The sequence below is a fragment of the Rhinopithecus roxellana genome, chromosome 11 (genome assembly GCF_007565055.1).
Source record: "Rhinopithecus roxellana isolate Shanxi Qingling chromosome 11, ASM756505v1, whole genome shotgun sequence".
NCBI lineage: Eukaryota > Metazoa > Chordata > Mammalia > Primates > Cercopithecidae > Rhinopithecus > Rhinopithecus roxellana.
The window spans coordinates 140,402,854-140,428,599 of NC_044559.1; the positions used below are offsets into that span (position 1 = coordinate 140,402,854).

Genomic DNA, 25,746 nt, shown 5'->3' on the forward strand with positions numbered 1-25,746 from the left:
CCATAGATCCATGCTGGCCTCTCCTTCATAGGGAGCTCACTGACACATCTGTGCTTGTAGAGCACCAGCGAGTATCAAAAACAGCTCTGGTTTCTGCTGGTTTTCCTTGTTAGCGGATAATGCAAGGTCATATCTGGAAGCCGTGTGTATTTTTGATAACCTTTGGATACACTGTTTTCTCTGTGGATGGCAGGATGTTTGAACCCAGAAACCCCATTGCTAACTTACCATGAAATCCACATTGTGCAGGGTCTTCCTGAGTACCGCCAGGGATACGAAGAAGTTTCCATGGCATCCCTTTTCTCACGGGGCTTTTAGTGCCAACGAGGAGAGAGAAATGGGATTTGTGAATCTAAAATATGGGTCAGAAATACTGCATGATTCCTTTATATAAGGAATCTAAAATAGGCTCATAGAGGCAGAGAGTAAAAATGGTGGTTGCAGGGACTGGGGCAGGGGAGGAGGAAGTGGGGAGTTGCTGTGCAGCTGATATAACGTTTCAGCTATGCAAGATGAGTAAGTCCTGGACATGGGCTGGGCAACATTGTGCCTACAGTGAACAATACAGTGTTGCGCACTTAACAGTTTGTTTAGAGGGTAGTTCTTATGTTATATGTCCTTACCACAATAAAACATAAATAAATAAGAAAATGAAATGTTAATTGAGATGGCAATGGGAGAACGATATTCCACGTTAATTGTGAAAAGACTAGTGTCAGAGCACATTAGGAGTATGTAGCTTCAAGACCGTGGCTCTGGGTAGCGGGCAGCCGAGGTTGCTGGCAAGTATTCTGGCAAATGACTCAGCTTGGCCAGGCTTACGCACAGAGTGATTGAGATTGGCACAGAGGCCTGGCGTGGTCTCGCAGAGACAGAGGCCTGGAATAGGTCAGAGGCACTGAATCAAGGGCCCAAGGGGTGCCAACCAGCACCAACAAGGTGCCTGCAGAGGACTCTGTTGATTAGGGCCCCAGATTGGCAGCAGGAGAGGAGCCATGTCACCTGCAGACCTAGGGAAACTGAGGCAGGTTGGGGACATGGGATGAAGGCTGTTGTAGAAATTCTGGCATGGGATATAAGGTTAGTGATGTCTAAGCAGTGGTGAGAAAAGCAAGACCCTCTGTCAGCCCTGGCAAGTCGATGCTGCTGCTGTCGGGAGGCACCAGGAGAAGGGTGAGGCTGAGACACAGCTAGGACAGAGAGCCCACTTCTGCTTTGGTGGGCGTGGGACCCTGCAGGGCCTGCTGGCACAGGAACTGGTGGCACAGGACCCCCCTCCCAGGTGCACTGTGGGCAGAGAGGTCCCCTGCTTGGCACGAGCAGACAGGCTGTGCGTTCCTGGAACTAGTTCCTCACTGCAGTGTGGACGTGTCTGCCGGCCAGCAGCTGGGTTCCTGTGGGACACCTGACTCAGCCCACTGTGTTCCGGGCTGTGTCCCTGGCCAGGCATGAGCTGAGCACATCTCAGGCTTCCTCCCACAGGGCCTGGTCACACACCTCAGGACACGTAGTGGCTGATAGTCTTTCCCGAGGGGATGGGGCCACTCAGGAGGAGGGATGTGCAAGGCCTAACTGTCCAGAGCATCCCATCCCTAGGGGGCACAGGGAAGGTGGGCAGCTACTTTGGGGGAAGGGCTGATGTGTGGACCCCCACAGGAAGAAGGGACTCTGATCATCGAGGGGCTCCTCAACATTGCCTGGGGGCTGAGGCGGCCCATCCGGCTGCAGATGCAGGATGACCGGGAGCAGGTGCACCTCCCCTCCACCTCATGGATGCCTGGACGGCCCAACTGCCCTCCGTGAGTACCCGGTGGCTTCTGTGACAGCTGCTCAGCTCGAGCTCCCTGTATGGGGTGTGGGTTGGGGATATCCTGAGCCTCAGGGTGGGAGCCCTGTTCCCTTATGGGACACTGGCACGGGAGGATGACCCAGCCTCATCCCCATGCCCCGTGACTGCCTCAGTCCACAGCCTCACCTAGAGTGGCTCTCCCTTCCTCCTGGAGAATGTTCCAGGCCCTCATGACCTCCATTTCTATTTCTCAAACTTCCTCCAAGCCACCTTGCTGGCAAGAAGGGACGACTACAGCCAGCAGGGCTCCCAGCACCTGTGTAAGCTGAACATGTCTTGCCGTCTCTTGTTCTATCTTAAAAATGCACACAAATTTAGCCTCTTACTACTCTGTTTTCATTTTAATGTCAAAATTTTTAAAATAAATTTATCAGAATTTCACATTAGATTTGTTTAATATCAGAAAAATGTTTCCGTCATGAGGAAATGGTCTCCTGCCTGTCTTACTGTTTAATGCACATTTATGTCCTCCTCAGCCCACTCCCAAAAGACGCAGTTAGTAGCTGGGCCTTGCCTGCTTCTCCAGTAATAACTCCTGTAGAGGGCACACATTCAGAGCTTTGCCCCCTTCAGATTTCACATAAAACCCATGCTGTGACAGCACTCACCACCCTGACAGCCCTGGCACATCCCTAGGTGTCCCGTCACTCAGCGAATTCTGAGCCACACAGAATTAGATCACAAAGTCAGACTCCTTAGGAAGGCTGCAAGTGTGACTCACATGTGCCCCTCCTTGAGGTACAAGAAGTCACAGACAGCAGTCGTGGCTGTGCCCATGTGTTCTCCAGGATCCCGTCTGTCTTCTCCTCCCCGGGCTTCAGGTGCCCTGGGCTGCAGGGCTCTGTCTCATCATACTCACTCCTTCTCCAGCCCAGCACTGGCTGCCCTGGCCTGGGGTTCATCCTGCTAAGAGGCCTGGAGGTTGGGCCCTTCTAGGTGGCCCCTGCCTGACACCCCACCGGGCCGTTGGGAAGCCCAGTGAGCCCGTTTGGCACACAGCTGCCGGCCTGGCTAAGCCTGGTGCCTAGGAATGTGCAGGCCCTGACTGCGTTCATGCATCCATGTGTCTGTGTGATGCAGTCCAGCACAAGCCCTCAGGCCAGGCTCACTTCCATCCAGCAGATGCTGGGGGAGGCCTCTACTTTTCTTTTATTGTTTCAGACTGACTCTCTCGGTTTGAAATCCAGGCCTCACCTCAGCCTGCCTTGCTTCCTGCCTGTGTCCTGCCCCAGGGGCTGCTGGTCTCTTCTCCTTGGCCTGAGCTCCCTTTCTCTGCCAGCAGCCATCTCAGCATCGCAGTTGTCTCTTTTCAGAAAGGAGCCATCACCCCAGGATGGGAACATCACAGCCCAGGGGCCAAGCACTCAGCCAGTGCACAAGGCTGAGAGTTCCACAGACAGCTCGGGTAAGCGGAGCCCGCGAGCTGCCCAGACCCCTGCCTCATCCAGGGTAGGAGCAGAGGGGCTTGGCTCACAACCACAATCTCCGAAGGACAGCTTTGTGCCCCAGCAAAAGAGGGGCTTCACCTGCTGGACCCCTACCCAGGTGCCTGCCTGTGAGGCGCTCTGCCCTCATTCTCGCTCCTCTTTATGGAAAAGTGAGCAGAGGTTTGGGAGGTGGCAATGTAGGGGTGGCCTGAGTCCCCTGCCCTATGTGTGCTATGGGAAAGGAGCATCCACAGAGGGCACTGCGCCCTCCTGGCCCCTCGCCTCCTTCTGGGACCTCATCCTCATCCTCTGTACCTGCTCATGCATCCTCTTTGTGCCCCTTCCCTTAGCACTCAGTGAAGGGCCTGTTTCAGAGCAGGGGCTCAGAAGACAGGGCTGGGGCCACCAGAGACCTCCGTGGGCACCCTAAGATAGAGACCAAGAGGGGTATGGCCATGTGACATTGTGACCCAGGATACCCTGTCTGGGTCTCACCTTCTTATCTGCAAGCTGGAAGTATCCAGCCTCCAGTCCAGGAATGGCCCTTACGTCCCCATCTGCCCCAATGCACATGACCACAGAGCTCTAGGGAGCCAGACCTCCTGACAGCAGGCAGTTGCTCTGTCAGCATCACCCACCCTGCCATTCTCTCATCCATTTCTCATGCAGGGCCCCTGGAGGAGGCAGAGGAGGCCCCCCAGCTGATGCGGACCAAGAGTGATGCCAGCTGTATAAGCCAGAGGAGGCCCAAATGCCGTGCCCCCGGTGAGGCCCAGCGCATCCGGCGACACCGGTTCTCTATCAACGGCCACTTCTACAATCATAAGGTGATGCCCCAGCCTGGCCTGTCCCCTGGGTACATGGGGAGCCAGCCCTGAGCACAGGCACAGCAAGCACCATGACCTGTGTGGGGGCTGCTGGCATTCCTGTGCCCTCAGAAGGAAAAACCTCCTGCCAGGTTGCATCCACATAACAGCCCCGTTTATGACCTATGCATTTTCCAGCACATTCTCACTGTCAGTCCATCCTCACAAGTCACACAGATTTCTGGCAAGTAAGCGAGGATGCCCTGGGCAGACAGTAACGCTGAACGTATCTTCAACAAGGGCGCTTTCTAGGAGGCTTCCCCCCAAACGCGATTGGTTGATCCCTGGGAACACTGTATATCGAGCCATCACTCACACTGAATAATTAAGCAGGGGTGTGCCCAGGGCACGTGTGTCTGTGCCCCAGAGAACCTGGACGACCCCAGATTCCCAGCATGCAGCCTCTTGTCTAAGGATGCATTGTACTGACCTCAGGAAAAGCTTTCCTTCCCCAAATTACATCATTCTATAAACAAACTGAACTGTAACAGGATAAGTTGATTGTTACTATAAATAGAATGGTTGGCTGCCTGCGCAAGGCCCTGGACGGAGCGTCCTGTGACAAGCCACATACTACCCGCATCACTGGGAAATGCAAACTGAGATTTCCAATTGAAGCAGCTGCCCTTCTTGATAGAGGATGACTTATGGCAGGGAGGGGGCCCAGGGGAGGGTCTCAGGGTCCGATCTGAAGGAGCAGGTGTCCCAGGTTAGGCTATCCAGGGGCCATTCAAGCCACACTTGGGGTGCCCTGGACTTTGGAATGAAGCCGAATTCTGCTGGGCAAGCTGAAGGGACCCTGCTTTAATCTCAGGATCTCCCTTCCACCCCCTGCTAGGCTTGTGGTAAGTGAATGAATGACAATAGGGTTGCCTTTGCTAAGTCCAGAAAAATCCAGGACTATTCCAAAGTAGAGTTTCCCGAGAGAGTAAAGGGGACCCAGGGTTGAAGTTAAGCAAAGATTAACATTAACAACGGTGTAGATTAGCCCAAGGACACATAACATGACTTGAGTATTCTTTAAATCTTGTTCCAAAAGGGGTTTAGTGTGTAATGTGTTGAGTACCCATTGTTAGCATTCAAATAAAGATTGATATGCTGGTTTAAGGAATTACTCAAAAATTTTCCAAAATATATACATGAGTTTAGGTATTTTCCAGTTCTATGTTCCTTACCAAACAAAAGCCTGGCAGGGGGGATTCTTTTGCTCCATGATTCAAAGTACTGAATGGTGGGGTTTAGCATTGGTACATTCGCTTCTCCTCGAAGGGTCTCATTCATCACTAAGAAGTGTGTCTGGCACAGTAAACCTTATTGTAGTGATTGCCAGTGTCATAGGAACACCATGTCCCAAGCACTCTGCAGCCTCTGAAATGAACAGTGAGGGTTTTCATCACAGCCTCCCATTTCCGTCTGAACCACAGTATCAGGAAGAGCTACTCAGCCAGACGACACGGGGTCTCAGCCTGTCACCCAGTGAGGGCAGCTTTTCCTCCTGGTGACAGATTTGCTTATGGAATGTGAATCCATTCTTCCAGAAAAAAGTACTGCTTTCAAGGACAGGGAATAATGTCTTAAGCATTTGGAACAGCAGCTCCCCCATCTTCTGGGTGAGTAAGGGGAGTCCCAAAGAAAAGCACTATACAAAAAGCCCTTTGTCACCACGCTCAACATCCATACAGAACTAATGTCCTTAGAAATTAGGACACAGATTCCTTGAGTCAGAGGCAACAATTGAAAAATAAATAATTCCCAGCATTGAATTTCTGAGATAGTTCCAGGCTTTGTTTCTTAGAACTGTTCACTATTACTTCACTCAGTCATTTTCCAAAACTGTTGCGATTCCCAGAAATGTTGGTTTTATTTCCAGACTGGGTAAAACTTTGTAGCTGTTTCTACTGCCTGACCTGTTGGATTCAAATGCATTCCGTTAGAGAGAAACCATTTGTGGTTAGAGATGAGAAAGTAGCCACGGGGCCTTTTTTCCTGCTTGGAGTTGGTTGATATCACCTTGAGAAAAGGCTTCATGCAGAAGAAACACAGTGTCTTATTAACAAGAATTTTTGTCTCTTTGAAATAGCCTAACTCCTGTCTTCCATATTTCTTTCTTTTCTTTCTTTCTTTTTTTTTTTTTTTTTTTTTTTTTGAGATGGAGTGTCACTCTGTAGCCCAGGCTGGTGCAGTGGCATGATCTCAGCTCACTGCAACCTCCACCTCCCGGATTCAAGCGATTCTTCTGCCTCCTGAGTAGCTGGGACTACAGGTGTGCACCACCATGCCTGGCCAATTTTTGTATTTTTTGTAGAGATGGGGTTTCTCCATATTGGCCAGGCTGGTCTCGAACTCCTGACCTCGTGATCCTCCCGCCTTGGCCTCCCAAAGTGCTGGGATTATAGGCATGAACCACTGTAATCCCAGCCCTCTTTTCCATATTTCTTTGGACAAGAAAGCCTAATCCCAGTCCTGGCTTTCTGTGTAACTGAGTCACTCTGCACCTCAACTAGAATCAAGCCGGGGGAAGCAGATCAAAGTTGAGTCTCACTCTGGCACAGCATGCTTCATTTTATTGTGCTTCTTGTTACTGTACCTCGCAGATTGTTACAGATGGAAGGTGTAAACATCTGCAATTTTTTTTTTTTTTTTTACTGCACCCGCGTTTTCTTCAAATTGAAGGTATGCAGCAACCCTGTGTTGAACAAGTCTGTCGGTGCCGTTTTCCAGCAGTGTGTGTTCACTTTGTGTCTCTGTGTCAGATTTTTTAGCAATAAAGTAGTTTTAATTAAGGCATGCATATTTTTGAGATGTAATACTATCTCACCCTTAAGAAACTACAGTATAGTATAAACATATCTTGTATATGCCCTGGGAAACCAAAACATTTGTGTGACTCACTTTATTGAGATGTTCACTTCATTGTGATGGTCTGAACCTGAACTCACAATGGCTCTCAGATGTGCCCGTACTTATCAGAGCAGGGACCAGTGGGGGATACTGAATAGGTCCTTGAGCTCTCTGAGCCTCAGCTACCTCCTTGGGAAAACAGAGCTAGGATCTCAGAGGAGGAATATGTGAATCTAAACTTGAGTTTGAAAAGCAAAGGGAGGTTCACCTGCAGAGAAGTCACATTTGCTGGGAGGCACCAGCACCAAGGGGGTAACATGTAGGGTTTCAGAAATCATGGAATCCTTTGAGTCAGGGCTCTGTCTTTTCTAGATGGGTGGCCCCATCTAGAAAAGCTGGGTAGCCCCCTAAAGCCTGTGATTCCTTTCTAAGAAAAGGGGACTGGTTATAGGTGCCTCAAAGGGTTATTATGAATATTAAATCAATGATTGTATGTAAAATCTTAGCGGGTTCAGTACACAGCTAGTGTTTATTGAGGACCAACCTATTTCCTTATGTGTCAGGCAGAGTCCTGGTTGATTTCATATATGGTGTCTCTTAGGCAAAGGCAAGATACCTGCAAAAATATAATGTGCCCCCACCACCCCCCAGCCAGATTGTGAAGAAGCTCTATGACTGGAGCACAGGGTGCTTGTTAGGCAACCATAGTGTCATACGTGCATGGCAATGAGTAGAACTACAGATGATATTGCACAGGCCCCAGGAAGCCTTCAGATACTTTTAGATCCATGCTTTCAAACAATGCTTCTCACATTGAACTGCACAGATTGCTTGGCCTTGTGTTCTACAAACGCGGACTCCGATTCAGGTGGTGTGGAGCAGGGTAGGGAAGGGAGCCGAGACTGTATGGATGCAGCTGGGCTAGACCTCACTTGGAGGTGCATGGGTTTTAGAAGTCTGTGCCTGTAGGCAAGTGGTGCAGAGTACAGATTAGAGGGACTGAGACCAGAAGGGAACAAATTGGGAAGCTGATGGGGTGTGACCAGTGCCTCTACTAGGCACTGCTGGGAGAATGAAGAGGAGGGTACAGACTGGGGAACTTTCAACCTTAGAATCAACAGACACCTGGTGACTTGATCAATAGAAAGAGTGAAGGAGAGACTGGTTCCCCCACCCTTGTGAATGACTTCCATGGTCCTGGTTCCTTGGGTCCAGAGAGCTGGCCCTTCTGGATGTGTAGACATTTTCCTTAGGCCTCTGGAAGGTGTGCACTACTACAGCTTCCCGGAGTGTCCCCCAGGTCTGGGAACAGCTTGTGTGTGCATCAGTGTGAATGGACAGGCACAGGTGTTCCCAGCGTCACCTGCTGCCTGGGTCTGTTCACCATCGTGATGTCAGCCCCTTGTCCCCTCGGGGCCTGCCCTGAACTTCTCTCCCTTCCTGGTACAGACCTCCGTGTTTACTCCAGCCTATGGGTCCGTGACCAATGTGAGGGTCAACAGCACCATGACAACCCTGCAGGTGCTCACCCTGCTGCTGAACAAATTTAGGGTAAGCCTGGCCAGGAGCGGCCTTGCCCCAGGATGCCAGTGATTTGCTGTTCTGTTGGGGGTGGGGTTCTGGGGAAAGTTGCCCGTGGCTCCTGGGCAGAAGGTTTAGCAGGGGTCCTTCTGCTGAGCTTTTGTCTCTCAGATTTCAAGCAAGAGGGGGTTGGGAGAGGGCAGGTTCGTTGTGGCTTGTGTGTGTGTTACTGGGGGTGTAGTTACCGTCAGGGGACCCTCTAGGTTCTCTCCCATCTCAAAGCACTGTGATCTGACTTCCTGTGACTGCCTGTGCAGGTGGAAGACGGCCCCAGTGAGTTCGCACTCTACATCGTTCATGAGTCTGGGGGTAAGTACCTGCCCCACTTCTGGATCATAAAAGCAAAAGGTCTTTGCCTGTTCAGCAAGCCCCCTCCCCACCAACCACCGACTGTACTCCTCCCAGATGGGCTCTGGGCTGGCTTGCCTAGTGGGCTGGGGCACACTGTGCCTCCCAGCATGAATATTTCTCCCCCACCCAAAGCCGGGCACACTATGGAAGCCTTGAGAAAAAGAAAACATACTTTTGGCTTCAAATTTAAAGCACATTAAAATGTTCTTGGATTTTCTAGGTCGCTCAGTACATTAAGTTTAATTCTTTCAGGATTCTGAAAGAGAATCCCACCAAACTGTGGGAAGCCTCCCTTCTCCGCCTCTTCCAGTAAATGGATGGGTCCCTAGCTTATTGGCGCTGAGTCAGGAAGGGTGGGGTGCGTGTCTGCATCAGGCCCTGGCCCTCCCATCTCAGCTTTTCTTTCTCCCACCCCCTCAGATCTTGTTTCTCTTCAAGCTACACCTTTGTGGAATGACACCATAGGGGAGGAAAAATATCTTTTCCTTCTACCCATTTAGGTTCATTGGCTGAGGCCCTGTATTTAGATTAACAAAAGACAGATTAAGGAGAAGAACAGACAGAAGTTTGTTAACACTTGCATCATGCATGCCCTTTGGAATATTCAGGGATGAGTGGTTAGAATTTGGGCTTAAATAGCATATTCACAAAAGAGCAGTAAGTTTTTAGGGAAGTGGCAGGACAGAGCAGAAGGGCCTGAGTTTCTGGGGAGGCGAAGGGCGGGAAGGCCACTGCATGGGGAGCTGTCGTCCGCATGGAAGGGCTTCACTGGGACATGCTGTGCAGGTTCCTCTGGTGCCCTCTCCAGACTGAGGAGGGGCTCAGGTTGTCTCTGGTGATTAACTCCATCCTTCCCTGGAGAGGAGTAGGACCACACCTTGACAAATTTATGTCCTGCTTTTCGGCAAATGGGGAGGGCAGAGAGCCTCACTTGCATCTTCTTCTTCTCAATTGCCAGCTGCTCCACTTAATCCTTATGCCAAAGTAGCAGATTTGGGGGCCCTGTTCTGCCTTCCTTCAGCATGAGCACGGATCTCTCAGGGCAGCACTATTAGCAAGGTCTGTGTTCTTAGGGTTCCCTTCGCCCCTAGACGCGCATTTTCTATCAGTTCCTAATCTGGAACAGAGAGAGATGATCCTAATCTGCCGTGATTTTTGTAAACCATCTTTTTCAGAGCGGACAAAATTAAAAGACTGCGAGTACCCACTGATTTCCAGAATCCTGCATGGGCCATGTGAGAAGATCGCCAGGATGTTCCTGATGGAAGCTGACTTGGGCGTGGAAGTCCCCCATGACGTGAGTGGGGGCTGAGGTTGGGGAGGCCTGCTCTAGGGTGAGGGGTTCTTGGGTGCCGGGGCCTACCAAGGACTCCTGGCCAGAGCCCTCTCAGGTGATGTCTCCAGGAGCTCCACACCCTCCCGAAGGGCTCCCAGCCCAGCACAGGGAGGCACCAGCCCTCCCTCTCCCATCAGTGACCGCCAGCGCCAGCAGCTTAGGGGAAAGAAGAATTTGGGTCCTATAAAACCATGGCCCTGTCCTTTTCCTTTCAGGGAAGTAAAGTCTTTTCCTTCATTGGAATGTATTTTGTTGTCATTATGTGAGAGACCTATGCAAAGGGTTTTTAACTAGGCCCTACCTCGCACCTGTGGAAGACAGGCAGCTATTTAAGTCTTACCAATAGCCTGAGTTCTGACCAGACAGTGAGTGCATTTCCAAACTCCTCTGCTTAGAAGACGCTTACAGGGTTTGAACCTCAGGTAGGAGGCCTAGTGACCCCATATCCCTCAGGCTGCTGCAGTTGCATTCCATAGTTAGAAACAATGGTGCTCCCACCTCCCTACCCCCCAGCCCAGAGGGCACCCAATGTGACAAGGCTGCTGTACTGAATGCTCTTCCTAATATTCAGTTTAATATTTCCTCCCAGGGATAACAGTTGCCTTTGAGATAATAATAGGCTCCTGTCCTGGCATCTGTACACAACCCAGCAGTGTGGGGGTGGGGTGGGAAAAGCGGCAGCTCCTTCCGTGGATACAAGATGTTGGCTGGCTGGGCCACTGTGGAAGCCTTGAGGAAAAAAAAAAACATACTTTTGGCTTCGAATTTAAAGCACATTAAAATGTTCTTGGATTTTCTAGGTCGCTCAGTACATTAAGTTTGAAATGCCGGTGCTGGACAGTTTTGTTGAAAAATTAAAAGAAGAGGAAGAAAGAGAAATAATCAAACTGACCATGAAGTAAGCAGCACTGAAACAGCCAGTCATGAGTCCTGAACATCAGGGCAGGTCTGCAAGGCACAGCACCAGTGCCAGCTGGGAGGTCTCTCTCCTTCATGGGCACCGGTGCCCTGGCATGGGAAGGCCTGCTAACCCTGGCTCTCTGGCATCACCCTCTGGCCCCCTGCTTGGTATTGCCACCACGCTGGGGTGACAGCTTGCCAAAACGGTGGGACACAGCCCTGATCACCCATCCAGCCTTGGCATCCTCACCAGCATAGGCATGAGCTGCAGAACACCTGGCAGGAGACTCAGGCAGGAACCCAGGTGGGCGCTGGGTCAAGCTTCTGAGGTCTGCTAGTGATGCAGCTCCAAGGAGCAGGCATGCTGAGGCAGACTTGGCTTGGTCGGGGCCTTTCATCCTAGTGGGAATTCTGAGCCTTCTCCAAAGTGGCAGATGTTGGAACTCCCAGCCTCAGCTGATGTTTTCAGGTGCAGAGGGCTAGTTCAATGAAAAGGTGAGCAGGTGTCACCTGCCAACTCCTGGGGACACCACGCCAGGGTCCGGCTGCATGAGGTTAGCCAGGCTGTAGTCCCAATGACGTCTCCCCCTCAGCAAAGTGAACTGTGGTGCAGGACTTGTGGAGGGCACCCCACCCAGGGCTGGCAGGGAGGCAGCTAGGAAGCAAAGGGCAGGAGCTCACTGAGAGGGCCTGGGGTGGGTAGGAAAAGGACGGTTATTAGCTTCTGGTTGAATGGCCCACGGAAAGCCACAACCTCCAAAGGCTCCTGTCTGTGCAGCCAGACCCCACACAGACAGAGGAGACCAAAGTCAGAGAGAATCTTCCACTCTGCAGTCGGTCTTGACCCTGTAGGGTTTGAGAGCTGAAAGGGATCTGGGGTCAACTAGTGGGTCCACTTAACATACAGAGTGGACACTGAGGCCCAGCACAAGGAAGGTTGCCGCATAGCTTATGGCATAATCTGGGCTGAAACATGGGCTTCCTGATTTCTGCCCTACCGCCTTGTCCACTCCACTGTGCTATTGTCTGTATTAGAGTCTTTGCAATAGAAATGGCAACACTCTGCTTTGATGCTCTGTGCAGTCCGCAGCCCGGTTTGACTGCTCCTCATGAGATGCAGGCCACAGCCTTCTCTCTCTTTGGCAGAGGAGAGATGAGGCTGCTGCAGGGATCTCCTGAGCTGGCCATCTGCAGGTCCCTCACTCTGCTGCCCACCTCCCTGCCCTGTCCAGCCTCAGTGAGTCCTCTTGGTGATGTCTCCCTCCAGATTCCAAGCCCTACGTCTGACGATGCTGCAGCGCCTGGAGCAGCTGGTGGAGGCCAAGTAACTGACCAACACCTGCCTCTTCCAAAGTCCCCAGCAGTGGCAGGTGCACACTGAGCCCTGGTCGCTGGTCCCGGCCGGTCACATTGACTGATGGCCACCGCCTGAGGAATCTAGTGCCTGTGCGTCTACCTGTCTGAAGCCTGAGCCCCATGATTCCCACAGCCAGCTCTTGGTTCCGAGATGAGCACCCACAGGAAGCCGACTGAGGCCTGAGGGGCTAGGAACTTGCTGGGTCAGATCTGTGTGGCCAGCCCTGTCCACACCATGCCTCTCCTGCACCGGAGAGCAGTGCTGGCCCAACCCCTGCAGCTTTAGCTTCATCCGCTTGCTCAGTGCCTGTCCCGGAGACCCTGTGGATCCACAAGCCCCTATCCTCTTCCTTCATATGAGATTCTTGCCTGCCCTCATATCATGCTGCCCCACAGGAACACTGCTGGGAAAAGCAGGGCCTGCCAGCAGGTATGAGATCTAGCCTGCTTTCAGCCGTCACCTCACCACAGTGTCCCCGGCTTCTAAGCCTCCAATGTCACCCTGTGAGTCTGGCGCAGCTCAGCCCCAGCACAGAGGTGAGATCAGGAATAAGGCCACAAGTATCTCACTTTCTCTGCAGAAATCAGTCTTTACTTCATCAGAGAGACCTAAAGGGATTCTTACAAGGAGCTTGCTGCAAGAAACACGGCCATTCAGTCACATTGATGAGGGTCCACATGGCATTGAGAGGGTGCTGCCCTGTGTGGATGAGAGCCCACGGCTGCCCAGCAGCAGCTCCGGAAGTCTGTGCTCAGCCCCATCACCACTGTCCGGTGGATGCCTGTGTACCTCTTGCCTTTTCTGGGCTTGTGTTTCTCTCTTCTAGTGGGTGGGGATGACTTTCAACACTTCCCTGGAAGGAAGAATGATAAGGAGAAATGTCTGTTTTGAGGAAAGGGCTTTGAATTCCCTAGGGCCGGATACTGAACAATTTGTGTTTGTGACTGATGGAGAATTTCAGGAATGAATGAGACAGCCTTTGCGAAACTATGCAATAGTTTACATCAGTCATGTGAAGTATTTGTCTAAAACAGAGCAAACTGAAGACCAAATTATTCTCCTGTTGAGGTCCATGGATGGCAGATTTAAAGGGAAGAACCATAAAGGCTTGCAAAGATAGGAGAAGCTCCATCTCTAAAGCATGCAGAAGCTCCTCACGGGTGCCCATCAAGAGCAGAGCTTGGAAGCCGCCATGCTGTGCGGAACTGCTCGTCAGGGCAAATGTCACAGCAGGATTTCCCCAACCCAGCTCCATCATCACAGACACAGCTGCAAGGGAGGCCTGTTCACTGTTTTGGCGACTCTGCCCTCCTTTGGCAGCATAGATCCTTAGGTGCTCAATAAAGGCGTGCTGTATTGAACTGAAGAAGTGAGAACCAAGCTTTCTTTTTTTTTTCTTTCTCTGCGTCCACCCTGACTCCCTGCTCTAACTTCTGAAACTCTTATCCTAAAGGATGTGTGGCAGAAGAGCCACAACTCGCTGCTCTAGGAGCCGACATGACTCCTTCATTTCTGTGCATGCCCTGAGGACTAGGGTGGTGCCTGTGGAGAAGCTGCCATGGAACATGCAGGCGTCACTGGTGGGAGCCTAGAGGTGACCTGGATGATGAGCAATAGAGTCACCCTGAGCCACAGAATCTTAGCATCAGGAGGGCCCCAAGAATCTTCCAGGCCAGGGGCTCAGGTGGGATGGAAGCAGGGCCTAGGAGAGGATACAAAACAAATCAAACAGGAGCTCCCAGGTAACTGCACTCCCAAGCTATTATTTACAACCTCAGGTGTAGGACAGCTCCTGTCCCATTGTTCAGCTGTAACTGAGTGACGGCCTTGTGCCAGGCCTGTGCTCAGCCCTGGAGGCACAAAGATGGAGCCAGTCTGTCCTGTGCCTAGGGGTCTCCTCATCAGGAGAAGAAGGCCAGACACTGGGAGGGTCAGGAGATAGCTGAGCAGTGAGCCGGCAAAGCTTCTGGGAGTGAGGTGAGGCCGAGGCAGAGTTGGCTAAGGAGTGCATGTGGTGTCACAGGTCAAGATGCACCTGCCAGCCAGGAGCAGGCCAGGTCCTGGCACACAGGAAACCAGTGGAGCAGGAGACCCTCTCTAAGCACCAGCCTGTTTGGTTGGTTGGTTTGGTTTTGCAAGTTATTACAATATTACTTAAGACCTTTTTGGATAAGTGTCACTTTTAAGGTAGGTGTTATCAATCTAATTTCTGAACATTATGGGTCAGAAAAATCACTAGCAAGTGGCTCAGAAAAAGGGAAAAGGTACACTTCTGCAATCAGCTGAGGAGTTCACACCTTTTTTTTTTTTTTTTAATCAACATGATATTTGGCAATCTGAAAAGCTGCAAATTCAGCTCACCTCAACCCCATAATTTCAAAGGTTAGAGGCTGGTCTCTGTGGTTTCATACTGGTTCCTGTGGGGAGCTCCCGCTTTCTTTCTCCATAGAGCTTAGGGTATTTCTCATATGCCCCGTTGGCTACCTAGTGTCTCAGGTTATAAACATATTCGAAGGTAAAGCAAAGATCCCTAAGGGAGAGTGTTGTCTCCTAAAATAGGACTGTCTTGCCAGCACAGGCCTCAAGAACCAGAGAGAATAATAAACAGCACAGGATGAAATCAGCATGATTGCAAAAGGACTGGACTCAGGAAAAACAAGTTTGTTTGCCCAGAACAAATTACCAGAAGGGATCAAAAACATCTTGTTTTTCCTCAGTGATAACCATATGCTACCTGCTTGGAATGTTTACCAGAAAATGGAATAAGGGCTTCCCACTGGCAAAATAGAGCCAGGGTTCACCCAGGATACATCTGGCCCCTTAGTCCCATGGAAACAAGGCCCAAAGCATATCCAGTCTGACCAGACGATTTGTGGAGGAACCAGCAGTGCAAAATGTGTCCCTGGTGTGTAGGACGCAGGTGCCTTGCAGCTGCAGAGGGGCAGCGGGATATCCTTGCCAGGTGCAGTGGTGGGCAGCAGCCCCCTGCCCTCACTTCCTCAGTGGAGATCAGACAGGAAGCTTGGTCGATCAGAGCCAAGCAACTGAGTATAAAAACAACCAGATGCATGGGCTATATTTAGGCCCTGAGAGCTGCGATTGTTTGGGGTCAGGCTAGCTGCTCACATGCCCTGCCCGAGACTCATGTTGTGCAGGGTGGGGCCCTGTGCCCTCCTGGTCAACTTTTAACAGAGATGTTTTCTCAGACCTAGAAATGGGAATTCCCAGGATTTTCTTTCCCAGAGAGTCCAAAGGAAACAGAAAGCCAAGTCTCCAGCTTGGTGGAAAGAACCATTGTTCAGGATCCCTGGGCTGAGAGTTCTTGGTGGGAGACGGACCACTCTAATTACTGCACATGAGCCACACCTATAACTGCCTTTCTGGCACTTGGGCTGGGGATCCATGTTGCCAAACACAGACCCAAGGCAGCGTGTGTGTGTGTGTGTGTGTGTGTGTAAGCCAGTGGGGTGCAGGGGACAAAGACATAGGAAAATGAAACTGTCTTGCCAGGACTTTGCTCACCCCAGAAGACTCTTCTTCCTAGAATGAACCCTTCAAATACCACTGGGCTCAGGGGCACACTGGCCCCTGCTGGGTAGTTTCCCAGAGACACCCCAGCCACTAAGGGATCTAGCCTCTCTTGGGCCAGAATCCCCAGAAATATGTGCAGAACAATTCCCAGACTGTGTCCACCCCGTGGCTCCCACACCCTTGTTTCCCTTTCTCCCTTGTGTTTTGTAAATATCATGTGTGACCATTTTCAATAATTTGCATACAAATTGCCTAGAATTCCATTTGGAAGATACACTGTTATAGAAAGGTTAATAGGCTCTGGAGCCAGACTTTCTGATTTCAAAGTCTGTCTTTGCCACTTATAATGTGCATGACCTTGGGCGAGTTTCTTGCCTCAGTTTTCTCATCTGTGAAATGGGGATTCTGTGTGGAAGAAAACAAACTCAAAGTGCTTTCTACTATTCTTTCACTCAGCAGCAATAATCACAAAAGACTTCTGTGATCAAATGGGGTGGGAGGTTCTCCCCACACACCAACCAAGCAATCATTCTGCAGGGACACCAGCTGGGTGTCCTCTAATTCAATTTTGACACCATCTACTTGGAGATAGCATCACTTCTCATAGGTTGAGGGCTCAGTCCCATAAGGTGGTCTCCACCCTTCCCATTAGTTACAAGCCCTGGCCTCTGGAACTTGTGAACTACCCACTTTAAGTTGGGATTCCCATGACCCCCTCCTTGGGTTAATTTGCAAGAGTGTTCACAGAACTCAGTGAAACACATTTTCTGGTTTATTACAAATGATATTCCAAAGGATACAGAAAAAGAAATGCGTAGAGTAAGGTATGAAGAAAAGGGTGCAAAGGGTGCAGAGCTTCCATCCCCTTCCCCTTTGCATCCCCCAACCCCAGGTGCCACCCTCCAGTAACATCCATGTGTTCAAGTATCCAGAAGCTCTCTGAACCCAATCCTTTTGGGGCTTTTATGGAGACTTTGTAACATACGCATGAATGATTAATTCATCAGCCATTGGCGATCCACTTCACCTTCAGTTGCCCTCCTCCCCAGATGTTGATAGGGTGGAGCTGAAATTGCCATCCTTTAATTCCTGCCATGGTCTTTATAGTGACCAGCCCCATCCTGAAGCTACCCAGGGGCTGCCAGGCATCAGTCAACTCATTAGCATATAAAACGACATCACTTTGGAGATTCTAAGGATTTTAGAAGTTGTATGTCAGGAAACGGGTAGAAGACCAAGTATGTATTTCACAATATCACAGGATAATAACAATTCCTATCTCTTAAGGTTGGTGGAGGTACATTAGTCAACTTTAATGCAATAACAACACCAAGAATCTCAGTGTTACAAGAGCATTTGTTTCTCTAATGTTATGTGGGACTGTTGTAGCTACATGTGAGCTTCTGTGGCTCTGCTCCATGTGTCTTATCATCCTGGGTCCTAGACTAAAGGAACAGCCCCGACTTGGGACATGCTATTCTCAAGGCAGAGGGAAAGAGCAGAGTCCTGGCAGAAACACAATGACTCGAAGCTTCTTCTGGGATGTGGTGTACCCCTTGCATCCAGTCACATGCAGTTGGCCAGTTGAAATCAGTGGTCAAGTCAACATCAGCGGGACGGGCATGTGGTTCACAAGGAGGCACCAGAGTCACACCACAAAGTGCAGGGACCAAAACCAGAGAAGGTGGAGCAAACTCTCAGGAACAATCATGCCTCAGGAATCTCACGTGAGATCCTCAAATGCTGCAAACAGTGTGCGGCACACAATAAGCACTCAGTAAGTGTTAACTATTATTATATTAATAGCTAAGCTGAAGGCATAAAACCCTACCTGCTTTCTCTCCTTGTCTTTTTCCCATTCTCCTTTACCCTCCTCTCTCTCTCGTATCTTTCTCCGGCTCTCCCTCCTCTCCATCCTTACTGCCTAGGACTCTGTTTACACTTAGAGACACACACCCCTTTATTTCCTGACCTTCATCTCTCTCTTTTTAAAAAATCCATCCTTGTTTACCCGATGCTTTAGTTGACATACCTCTGGGCCTTCTATGGCTGGCCCAGTTGTTTTCAGGTATAGGAAAAAGGGATAATCCACCTTTATGTAGACATGAAAAGAGTTAGTTTTAATTAGTAACTACCTTACTAACAAAAAGGTTTTTTAAAATTATCTTTTTATTTTAGTGTACATAGGTCACGTTTCTAGGCAATTTTTATGCAAATTGTTGAAAATGGTCACATATGATATTTACAAAACACAAGGGAGAAAGGGAACAAGGGTGTGGGAGCCAGGGGGTGGACACAGTCTGGGAATCGTTCTGCACATCTCCCAACAGGTCACGTTTGCTCCTGACACTTTTCTTAAACCATTTCTACATATCTGGCCATTGCTCTTTACCCCCAAACCCTCCAACCACCAGCATCAACCAACTTATAATAATTTAATAATAAAAGTAACAGCAATGACTGTCATTTCTTCTGTGTTATACATTGTGCTAAGTGCCTTACATTATCTCATTTAATCACTGCAATAGTCCAGATACTCTCTAGATTGTGAGTGGAGCTTCTTTGTCCAGACCTCATTCAGCTTTGTGCTTTGCCATATGCAGAGACAGCTCCCTACAGAGCAGAAAGCCTCAGCTTAACAGAATGAACCTGTGACTTAGTTTAGCCTCCACCAACAACCCACTGTATTACTTCAGGCAGGTCAGCCTCTCTTGCCTCAGTTTACGGATTTGCAAGACAGATATGATAATCTGTGCTTCATGACACTGTGGTGAAGATGAATAACCAGAAGACAAGATGTAAAAGCACTTTGTAAACAAAAAGGCATCTTATAAATTCATTCATTCAGCAAATATTTACTGAGTGCCTGTTCCCTGCTGAGCACTTATTACCACTGCAGACACAATAAAGAACTAAAGAGACAGATCATGACAGGCATCGTGTGCCACTGCAAGGCCCTTGAGTTTGCCATAATAAGTTGGGAAGTCTTTGAAGGTTTTGAACAAATGAATGACATGATCTGACTTAGGTTTAAGAGGATTACTCTGGGGTTGTGAAGAGACTGTACGGCAACCAGTCAGGAAGCCAGTATAATAATCCAGAAGGTGGATGAAGGTGGCTTGATGGTTATAGCAGTGGAAGTGTTGAAAGTGGCTCGATAATGAATATATTTTAAAGATGAAGCCAACAGAATTTGCGGATAAATCACAGGTGAGTTTTGGATGAAAAAAAGAGGCGACAACAATGACATCAAGGTTTTTGGCCTGAGCAACTGGAAAGATGATGGGATCTTCATCCATCCCTGGGAAGAAGACTGTTGCAAGAACAGGTTAGGTAGATATCAGGAATTCATTTTGGGGTATGTTAAGTTTGGGATGTCCATTACACATGCAAATGCAGCTTTTGAGTAATCAGTTCGATATACAAGTCTAAAGTTCAATAACATTCACGTCCCACGGTCAGACTGGAGTTACCAATGTGGGAGTCTTCAGCATGCAGCATTAGAAGCCAAGAGGTGGAGGAGTTCCCCACGGAGTGGGGGAACTCGGAGGTCAGCTGGTCAGATGATTGAGCACGGCCGGGATGGCTGAGGAGGAGCCTGGAAGGAAGAAGAACCAAGAGAGATCATTACTAATGAGCAACAAAAGGGGTGTGTTGAAATCAGACTTTGGAACCAAAAAGAACCTCTCCAATTCTGGGTCGTCCGCTTACACACGGTGAACGGAGCAAATTTCTTCTCTGAGCCTTGGTTCCTTTCCTGTAAATGGAATATAACCGCTCCCATCTTACAGGTGCTTTTCGGTGATAATTAAATAAGGTGACTTCGTGAAAAGTACCAGGCTCTCAAAAAGCTCAGTATTTGTAGAAAGTATGCAGTTTCTAGGTTGGAGAAGCCAGAGTTTGTTTTCAAAAGCCTCGACTACACACAAGGGCGGTTACAGCTCTTGAGGTCCTAGGGGGGTCACAGGACGCCTTCCGAGTGGGGGCGGGGGGAGGAGAAAACAAACCCACAAGAAAAAAGGAACAACGCTTTCGGGTGGGCCCGGGACCATAGAGGGTCGCTCCGCCTCATTCCTAGAGCGACCGCGGCGGCGCCAGAGCGCGGCGAGGCCCTCACTTCCGGCGGCGCGGGAGGCGCCCAGCGAGCCAGGATGGTGGCTGGTCCCGCGCGGTGAGTGGGCCTGTGGCAAGTGCGGCGCTTGGGGCCCGCGTCGGATACTCGGGTCCGCTTGGGAGCGCGCTGGCCGTAACGAGGGCTGCGCGGGCCGGGGCGATGGCGTGGCTGGCGTCTCCGGCCTCCGGGCTGTGCCTGGCCGCCGGGCGGGGGCGGGAGGGCCACGCGGGCTCAGGGTGGGGCCGCGGCCTGCGCGGCGGGCGGGCCGGGTCAATGAGGAGCGGCCGGCGGAGTGCTGGGGACCGGGGAGGCTTGGACTGGGGGTCCCCTGGCAAGGCGCGGCCCGCGAACCGGTCGGGTGAGCAGCAGCCCCGGCCCCTTCCGTCGCTCAGAGTGTTCGAGGACTAGATAACGTGGAACAAATGCTTAGGCGGCACAGGGCTGCTCTGGGCAGTTTTCAGATTCAGACTCATTGCAACTTCTAACATCCTGATGGTGTTGCCACTTTATCATTGCCCTCCCCATTTTACGAGGAAACTGAGGCACATTCCAGGTAGCTGGGTGTGCAGGAACAGCAGCTTATGTCACTCAGGTTTAACTTGGTGCTTGCCCCTGCTGCGGAGCTATGCAAAGCACGGGTCGCCGGGCTGCCACTAAGACTACAGGCTCTGGGGTCAAACTGCTAGGATCTGGGAACCCGGCCAGTGCCTTCTAGCATTGTGCCCTCGTTTCCTTAACTTCAAACGGAAATAACTGTATAAAGGTGCCGGGAGAATTAAAGAGCTAGTACAGAATCAAGTTACACAGTGTCTGGCACATACTACCTATTAGAGTATGATTGCCTCATCCGTAGGTGGATTTGACAGTCCGAGTTTCTGACTACATCTGACTTCCATCGTATTAAATGCATGTACTTTTAAAAATATGTATAATGACTATTATAGTTACTAAAAAAAAAAAACCCAACAACACCAACACCATGTACCAAACTAACACAGTGTCTCCTGTGTGGTAGATGTTCTGTAAATATTTGCTTAAGTTAAGGACTGGGTAGTGCTAACTGTAATCTTGTGTTATATGCAGCTTGCTCTTATGCTAACCATAATTACAGCTGATGTAATTATTAAATATCCAGATAAAGTCCTGGGCCTAAAGTCTCAATTATACAATAAGATGAAAGGAAGGCAAGAAAAATGATGTTTTTGTTTTCATTTATTTGCTTTACATGCTTGTATGCAAAGAAATCCAGAGTAATTGTTTCTGTTTTAAATTCCACATTCTGACAAGAGATAATGAAAAATAGTTCCAATAATTGTATTGCTTTTGAAGTTCTAGATTTTCCCACACTGCCAGCTATGTGGGGTTTGTAGGGATTTTTGTTGGTTTGTTTTGGCTGTTATTGTAAATAGCCACAAATCAGCCTTATAAATAAATAAAATTATTTCAGATTTTGAATTTTGCAGCATTTGGGTATTCTAAAAATTCCATCCTACTTTTAACATGTAAACTCATTTTCTCCCCACTCTCCTTTTCTTGTGTCCTACCTACCATGCTCTTTTCTACTCAGTTTCATTCCACTATCTGGTAAAAGTTCTTTTGCAGTTTTCCTCTCTCCGAAAACAATACTTTTGTTTTGGATTTTCAACAGATTGCTTTCTTGGATCATTAGGATCTATAAAAACCAATAATAAAGCGTGTCTTCATAGACTAAGTAAACCTACCACTCCCTCTAGAGAAGTTTCAATTTTCAAAACACTTTATGCTACAGAATTAGAGCTAAGCTGTCATCTAGAGCTATGGAAATCGAATGCTAAATACAGATAAACAAGAATATATCATAAAGTAGTATAATGTGTCATTTCTTATTCATTTGGATACTTTAGGCAGTTACTAGTGAGTAGTTTAACACGGAACTAAATATTAAAACATAGTGATATTCTATTACACAAATTTTGATTGTCTTTTGGAGTCATTCCATTCCCATTAAGATTTACCATATCTCCATTTATTAGTCCTTCAAAATTATGTACTCATTTGGTAATGCCTAGAAAATTTATATTTCACCTCATCACTTTTTTTTTGTCCTGTCCCAATAGACAAACTGCAGTGGTAAACTCAGTCAAAATTTGGTGATATTTGTTAAGCTTAAACTCTGGAATTGTTAGAATTACTTTGCAAGTATTTCCCCCCATATTATCTTTGTTTGCATTTATACTTTTTAAATTTAAACATGAATGCAATTTTGGTGGGTTGAAGAGATATTAAAATTGAATAATTAACAGATATCTATATTTTTTTCTGATCATCTATACTTTTTTTTCCCCTTCTACACACAGAAAATTCTGAGCTGTGCACCGCTAGGAAATGAAACACTAGTTCAGAAGAAGCCTGTAAACTCTCTTACAAATACATTTGGTTATTCACCATGAGGTTAGCAAAGCCTAAAGCGGGTATTTCTCGGAGCTCAAGCCAAGGAAAGGCCTATGAGAACAAGCGCAAAACAGGCCGGCCGCGGCAGAAGTGGGGCATGACTATTCGATTTGACTCAAGCTTGAGTAGACTCAGAAGAAGCTTGGATGACAAACCCTATAAATGTACTGAATGTGAAAAGAGTTTCAGTCAGAGTTCAACTCTTTTTCAACACCAGAAGATCCATACTGGAAAGAAATCCCATAAATGTGCTGATTGTGGGAAAAGTTTCTTTCAGAGTTCTAATCTCATTCAGCATCGACGGATCCATACTGGGGAAAAGCCCTACAAATGTGATGAGTGTGGAGAAAGCTTTAAACAGAGCTCAAATCTCATTCAGCACCAGAGAATTCATACTGGAGAAAAACCCTATCAGTGTGATGAGTGTGGCCGGTGTTTCAGCCAGAGCTCCCACCTTATTCAACATCAGAGAACCCACACCGGGGAGAAACCCTACCAGTGCAGTGAATGTGGCAAATGTTTCAGTCAGAGCTCTCATCTGAGGCAGCACATGAAGGTGCATAAAGAAGAGAAGCCTCGTAAAACCCGGGGCAAAAATATCAGGGTGAAGACTCACTTACCCTCTTGGAAAGCTGGTACAGGAAGGAAGTCTGTGGCTGGTCTCCGTTAAGTATAGGGCTTTTTGACAGCTTTTTGAGCCCTCTTGAGAAAAAATAAAAAATGAAAGGAATCTTTTTTAGAAATAGAGATGTTTTATAGTAGATCACTTAATACTGGATCTTTTGCTAGTGTGAAAACATTGGGAATTTAATGACATTGAGCTGAAAGAAATTACGTGAGTCCAGCTACCCTCATTTCTGTTTTATGTGACATGGAGCACAAAGAACTGAAAATACGTTTTGAGGGAGCATGACATTGTTGACCTCATTTGAAATTACTTCCATTTTCAAAAACCATCATGATTTGCAGATACATTTTGAGAAAAAACATCATGTTTTGAGGATACATTTGTGAAAGTGCAGGCGTGCCAATGATTACTCAGTTTTAGGACTTTCTGTGGAAGAAAAAATTAAAAGGGAGAAGAAATTAATTCCACTAGTTTTGAAGTTCTGCAACAGATGAGATTTTGTTTGTAAAGTTTTGTAGTATATTAACCATTGGTTTATGACTCTAGATTCAACATATTAAAATGTATTCAAGCTCACAGATTTTTAATCAGTAAGGCCCATCTATATTATTCTTTTATTTCTTCTCCTTGTGGACAGCTGTTTTTTAAAGGAGTAAGGATTTCCCTGTTTGTTTTTGTTTGTTTGTTTTTTAACCAAATTCTTAGAGATGCTATAGAATCTAAATGAGAACTGAATTGAACCTTAAGTCTCGTATTCCTACTAATAGCGTTCTTTGTGATGGTAACTGCTGTGTCATTTGTTTTCCACAAGTTGGGATGGATTCATGTCGATCCAACCCCATGTCCTTGACCTCTTCTGGCATTCTCTTGTGCTCTGACAAACTGAGCCAGCCTTTTAGATCTACATGAATAAACGAACTGTTTTACCAAGAAAAATCTCAGCTTGCTTTCTGCTAATTAAAAACCTACAATTTACACACCTCCCTGCCTTCAAGACTGTGAGCTTTAGATAGCCCTGCTTAAATGTTTGTCAACAACAAGAGTCATGTAATGTGTCAGTGCATTGTAGCTCCTTTGAAATTTAACTCTTTCTATGTTACATGAATTGTTTTAAGGAGTCCGACAAACATGTTTATTCACTTCCATGAGAATGGTGCCAAGTGTCAGACTCTGATGAGCCCTCAGCTCAGGTTTTAATTTCTATTGAATGCTAACATTCTTCTGATTTTTTGGTATCTTTTATATCGGTTTCTGCTGTATTAATGACAATTATTCATGAAAATAAAAAATGAAATATTTTGTATACTACTACCTTCTGTTTATTTTTCTCCTGGGGAATTGCTTTAATTATTTAGACACTAGATCTAAAATCACAGCTTTTGGATGGATCACTTGTTTTGCCTGTTTTTGATTTCCTCACACTTGAACTTTGCCTTCCTCCTGGCCTTGCATTTGAGCATAGGGCCATAGAAGTTGGCCTTGTGATGACCTTGTTGACAAGTGTCATTCAGCAGAATATTCACAAGGTGTTTTGTAAGCATGAGGTGATCACAGTATTTTACGAAAGAAGTGATCTTTGGCCGCCCTATTACATCCAAGTCACCCTTTGGCAGGACTGTGACTATGGGGCCCTTTTGAGGATTTATCAATGCTCTTCCCATTAGTTTTCTGTCTGGAATATTTTCAGGCCAGGGCCAACACTTCTTTCGTAAATTTCAGGAATTTGCCCATTCTGACAGCAAACGGCTGTGCACAGTAGTGACATTAAAAATAATTTAACAAGCAGTATGCCCTTCAGGACAGCAGAAGAACTGTCACAGACTAAGGTCTCTTGTGTGCTTTGAGCATGGGGATGCATTACTCTGTTCCTCCACTGTGTTGGGGAACGTGGAGAGGAGCACAGATAAGGGATATTTTTGGTTAATAGAGCTCTGGACCAGTGGGAGATAGATGGAGCCAGGCTTGATCTAGAGATGTCCTAGGGTTTTCAGAGTGTAGTGACTATATGGGATTTGGGATTATCTTCCTTGGGTAGAAGGTATATTGTGTGTGGAAGGAGGAAAGAGGGATATTTGTTGAGCAAATATCTAAATGTTCGCCCCATGTTTCCTGGCACCCTTACAGTGCTGTGAGAAACACTAGGTCAGGCCATTTGAGTTGGTGATGTTTTTAAAAGCTGTTGTGTGATTCTCTGTGCTCGTATTTCCCAAGCCAAAGTGGAGCTGACATTTAGGTAGTTCCTGAGCCTCTTGCCAACCTGCTTTGGGTATCACATGAGTGAGAAATAAACTGTTGAGATAGGCCACAGATTTCAGTGTAGATTTGGTACCTGTCGTGATTGATGCACCCATCCTGCTGTTTTTGTGCATCTCTGGACCCAATCATCCGTCTTAAAAGTTCTATCCTTTCAGTGGCCTGATGAGAAAAAACAGCTTTTTGAGGTTCATAGTTGAGAAACAGTGCCTCGCCTCCCCCACATTCTGTTTCTAGCCGATACCCTGTAATACTTCCTTTTTTTTTTTTTTTTTTGCCTGG

At 48.0% G+C, this 25,746-nt stretch overlaps 2 protein-coding genes across 3 annotated transcripts in view; both read left to right on the forward strand.

Annotated features, from left to right (window-relative positions):
• RASSF4 (Ras association domain family member 4) overlaps positions 1–13,874 on the forward strand; it is a 35,348-nt gene extending 21,474 nt beyond the window's left edge. For both annotated transcript variants that reach the window (XM_010365796.2, XM_010365797.2), the window contains exons 4-11: positions 1,657–1,799; positions 3,163–3,254; positions 3,946–4,103; positions 8,433–8,534; positions 8,822–8,873; positions 10,091–10,212; positions 11,052–11,149; positions 12,419–13,874. In XM_010365796.2, coding sequence (XP_010364098.1) covers positions 1,657–1,799; positions 3,163–3,254; positions 3,946–4,103; positions 8,433–8,534; positions 8,822–8,873; positions 10,091–10,212; positions 11,052–11,149; positions 12,419–12,479 — 828 coding nt within the window. In that variant the 3' untranslated portion in view covers positions 12,480–13,874. The remainder of the gene's footprint in view (positions 1–1,656; positions 1,800–3,162; positions 3,255–3,945; positions 4,104–8,432; positions 8,535–8,821; positions 8,874–10,090; positions 10,213–11,051; positions 11,150–12,418) is intronic.
• A 5,825-nt stretch (positions 13,875–19,699) lies between these two features.
• ZNF22 (zinc finger protein 22) lies at positions 19,700–24,519 on the forward strand. Its single transcript, XM_010365798.2, has 2 exons — positions 19,700–20,210; positions 22,490–24,519. Exon 2 carries the CDS (start codon positions 22,579–22,581, stop codon positions 23,251–23,253), a length of 675 nt encoding a protein of 224 aa, XP_010364100.1. The 5' UTR covers positions 19,700–20,210; positions 22,490–22,578; the 3' UTR covers positions 23,254–24,519.
• Positions 24,520–25,746: the final 1,227 nt, after the last annotated feature.

Excerpts from the sequence above, each read along its gene's own strand:
- ZNF22 (XM_010365798.2), top strand. The coding sequence starts at position 22,579 with ATGAGGTTAGCAAAGCCTAAAGCGGGTATTTCTCGGAGCTCAAGCCAA.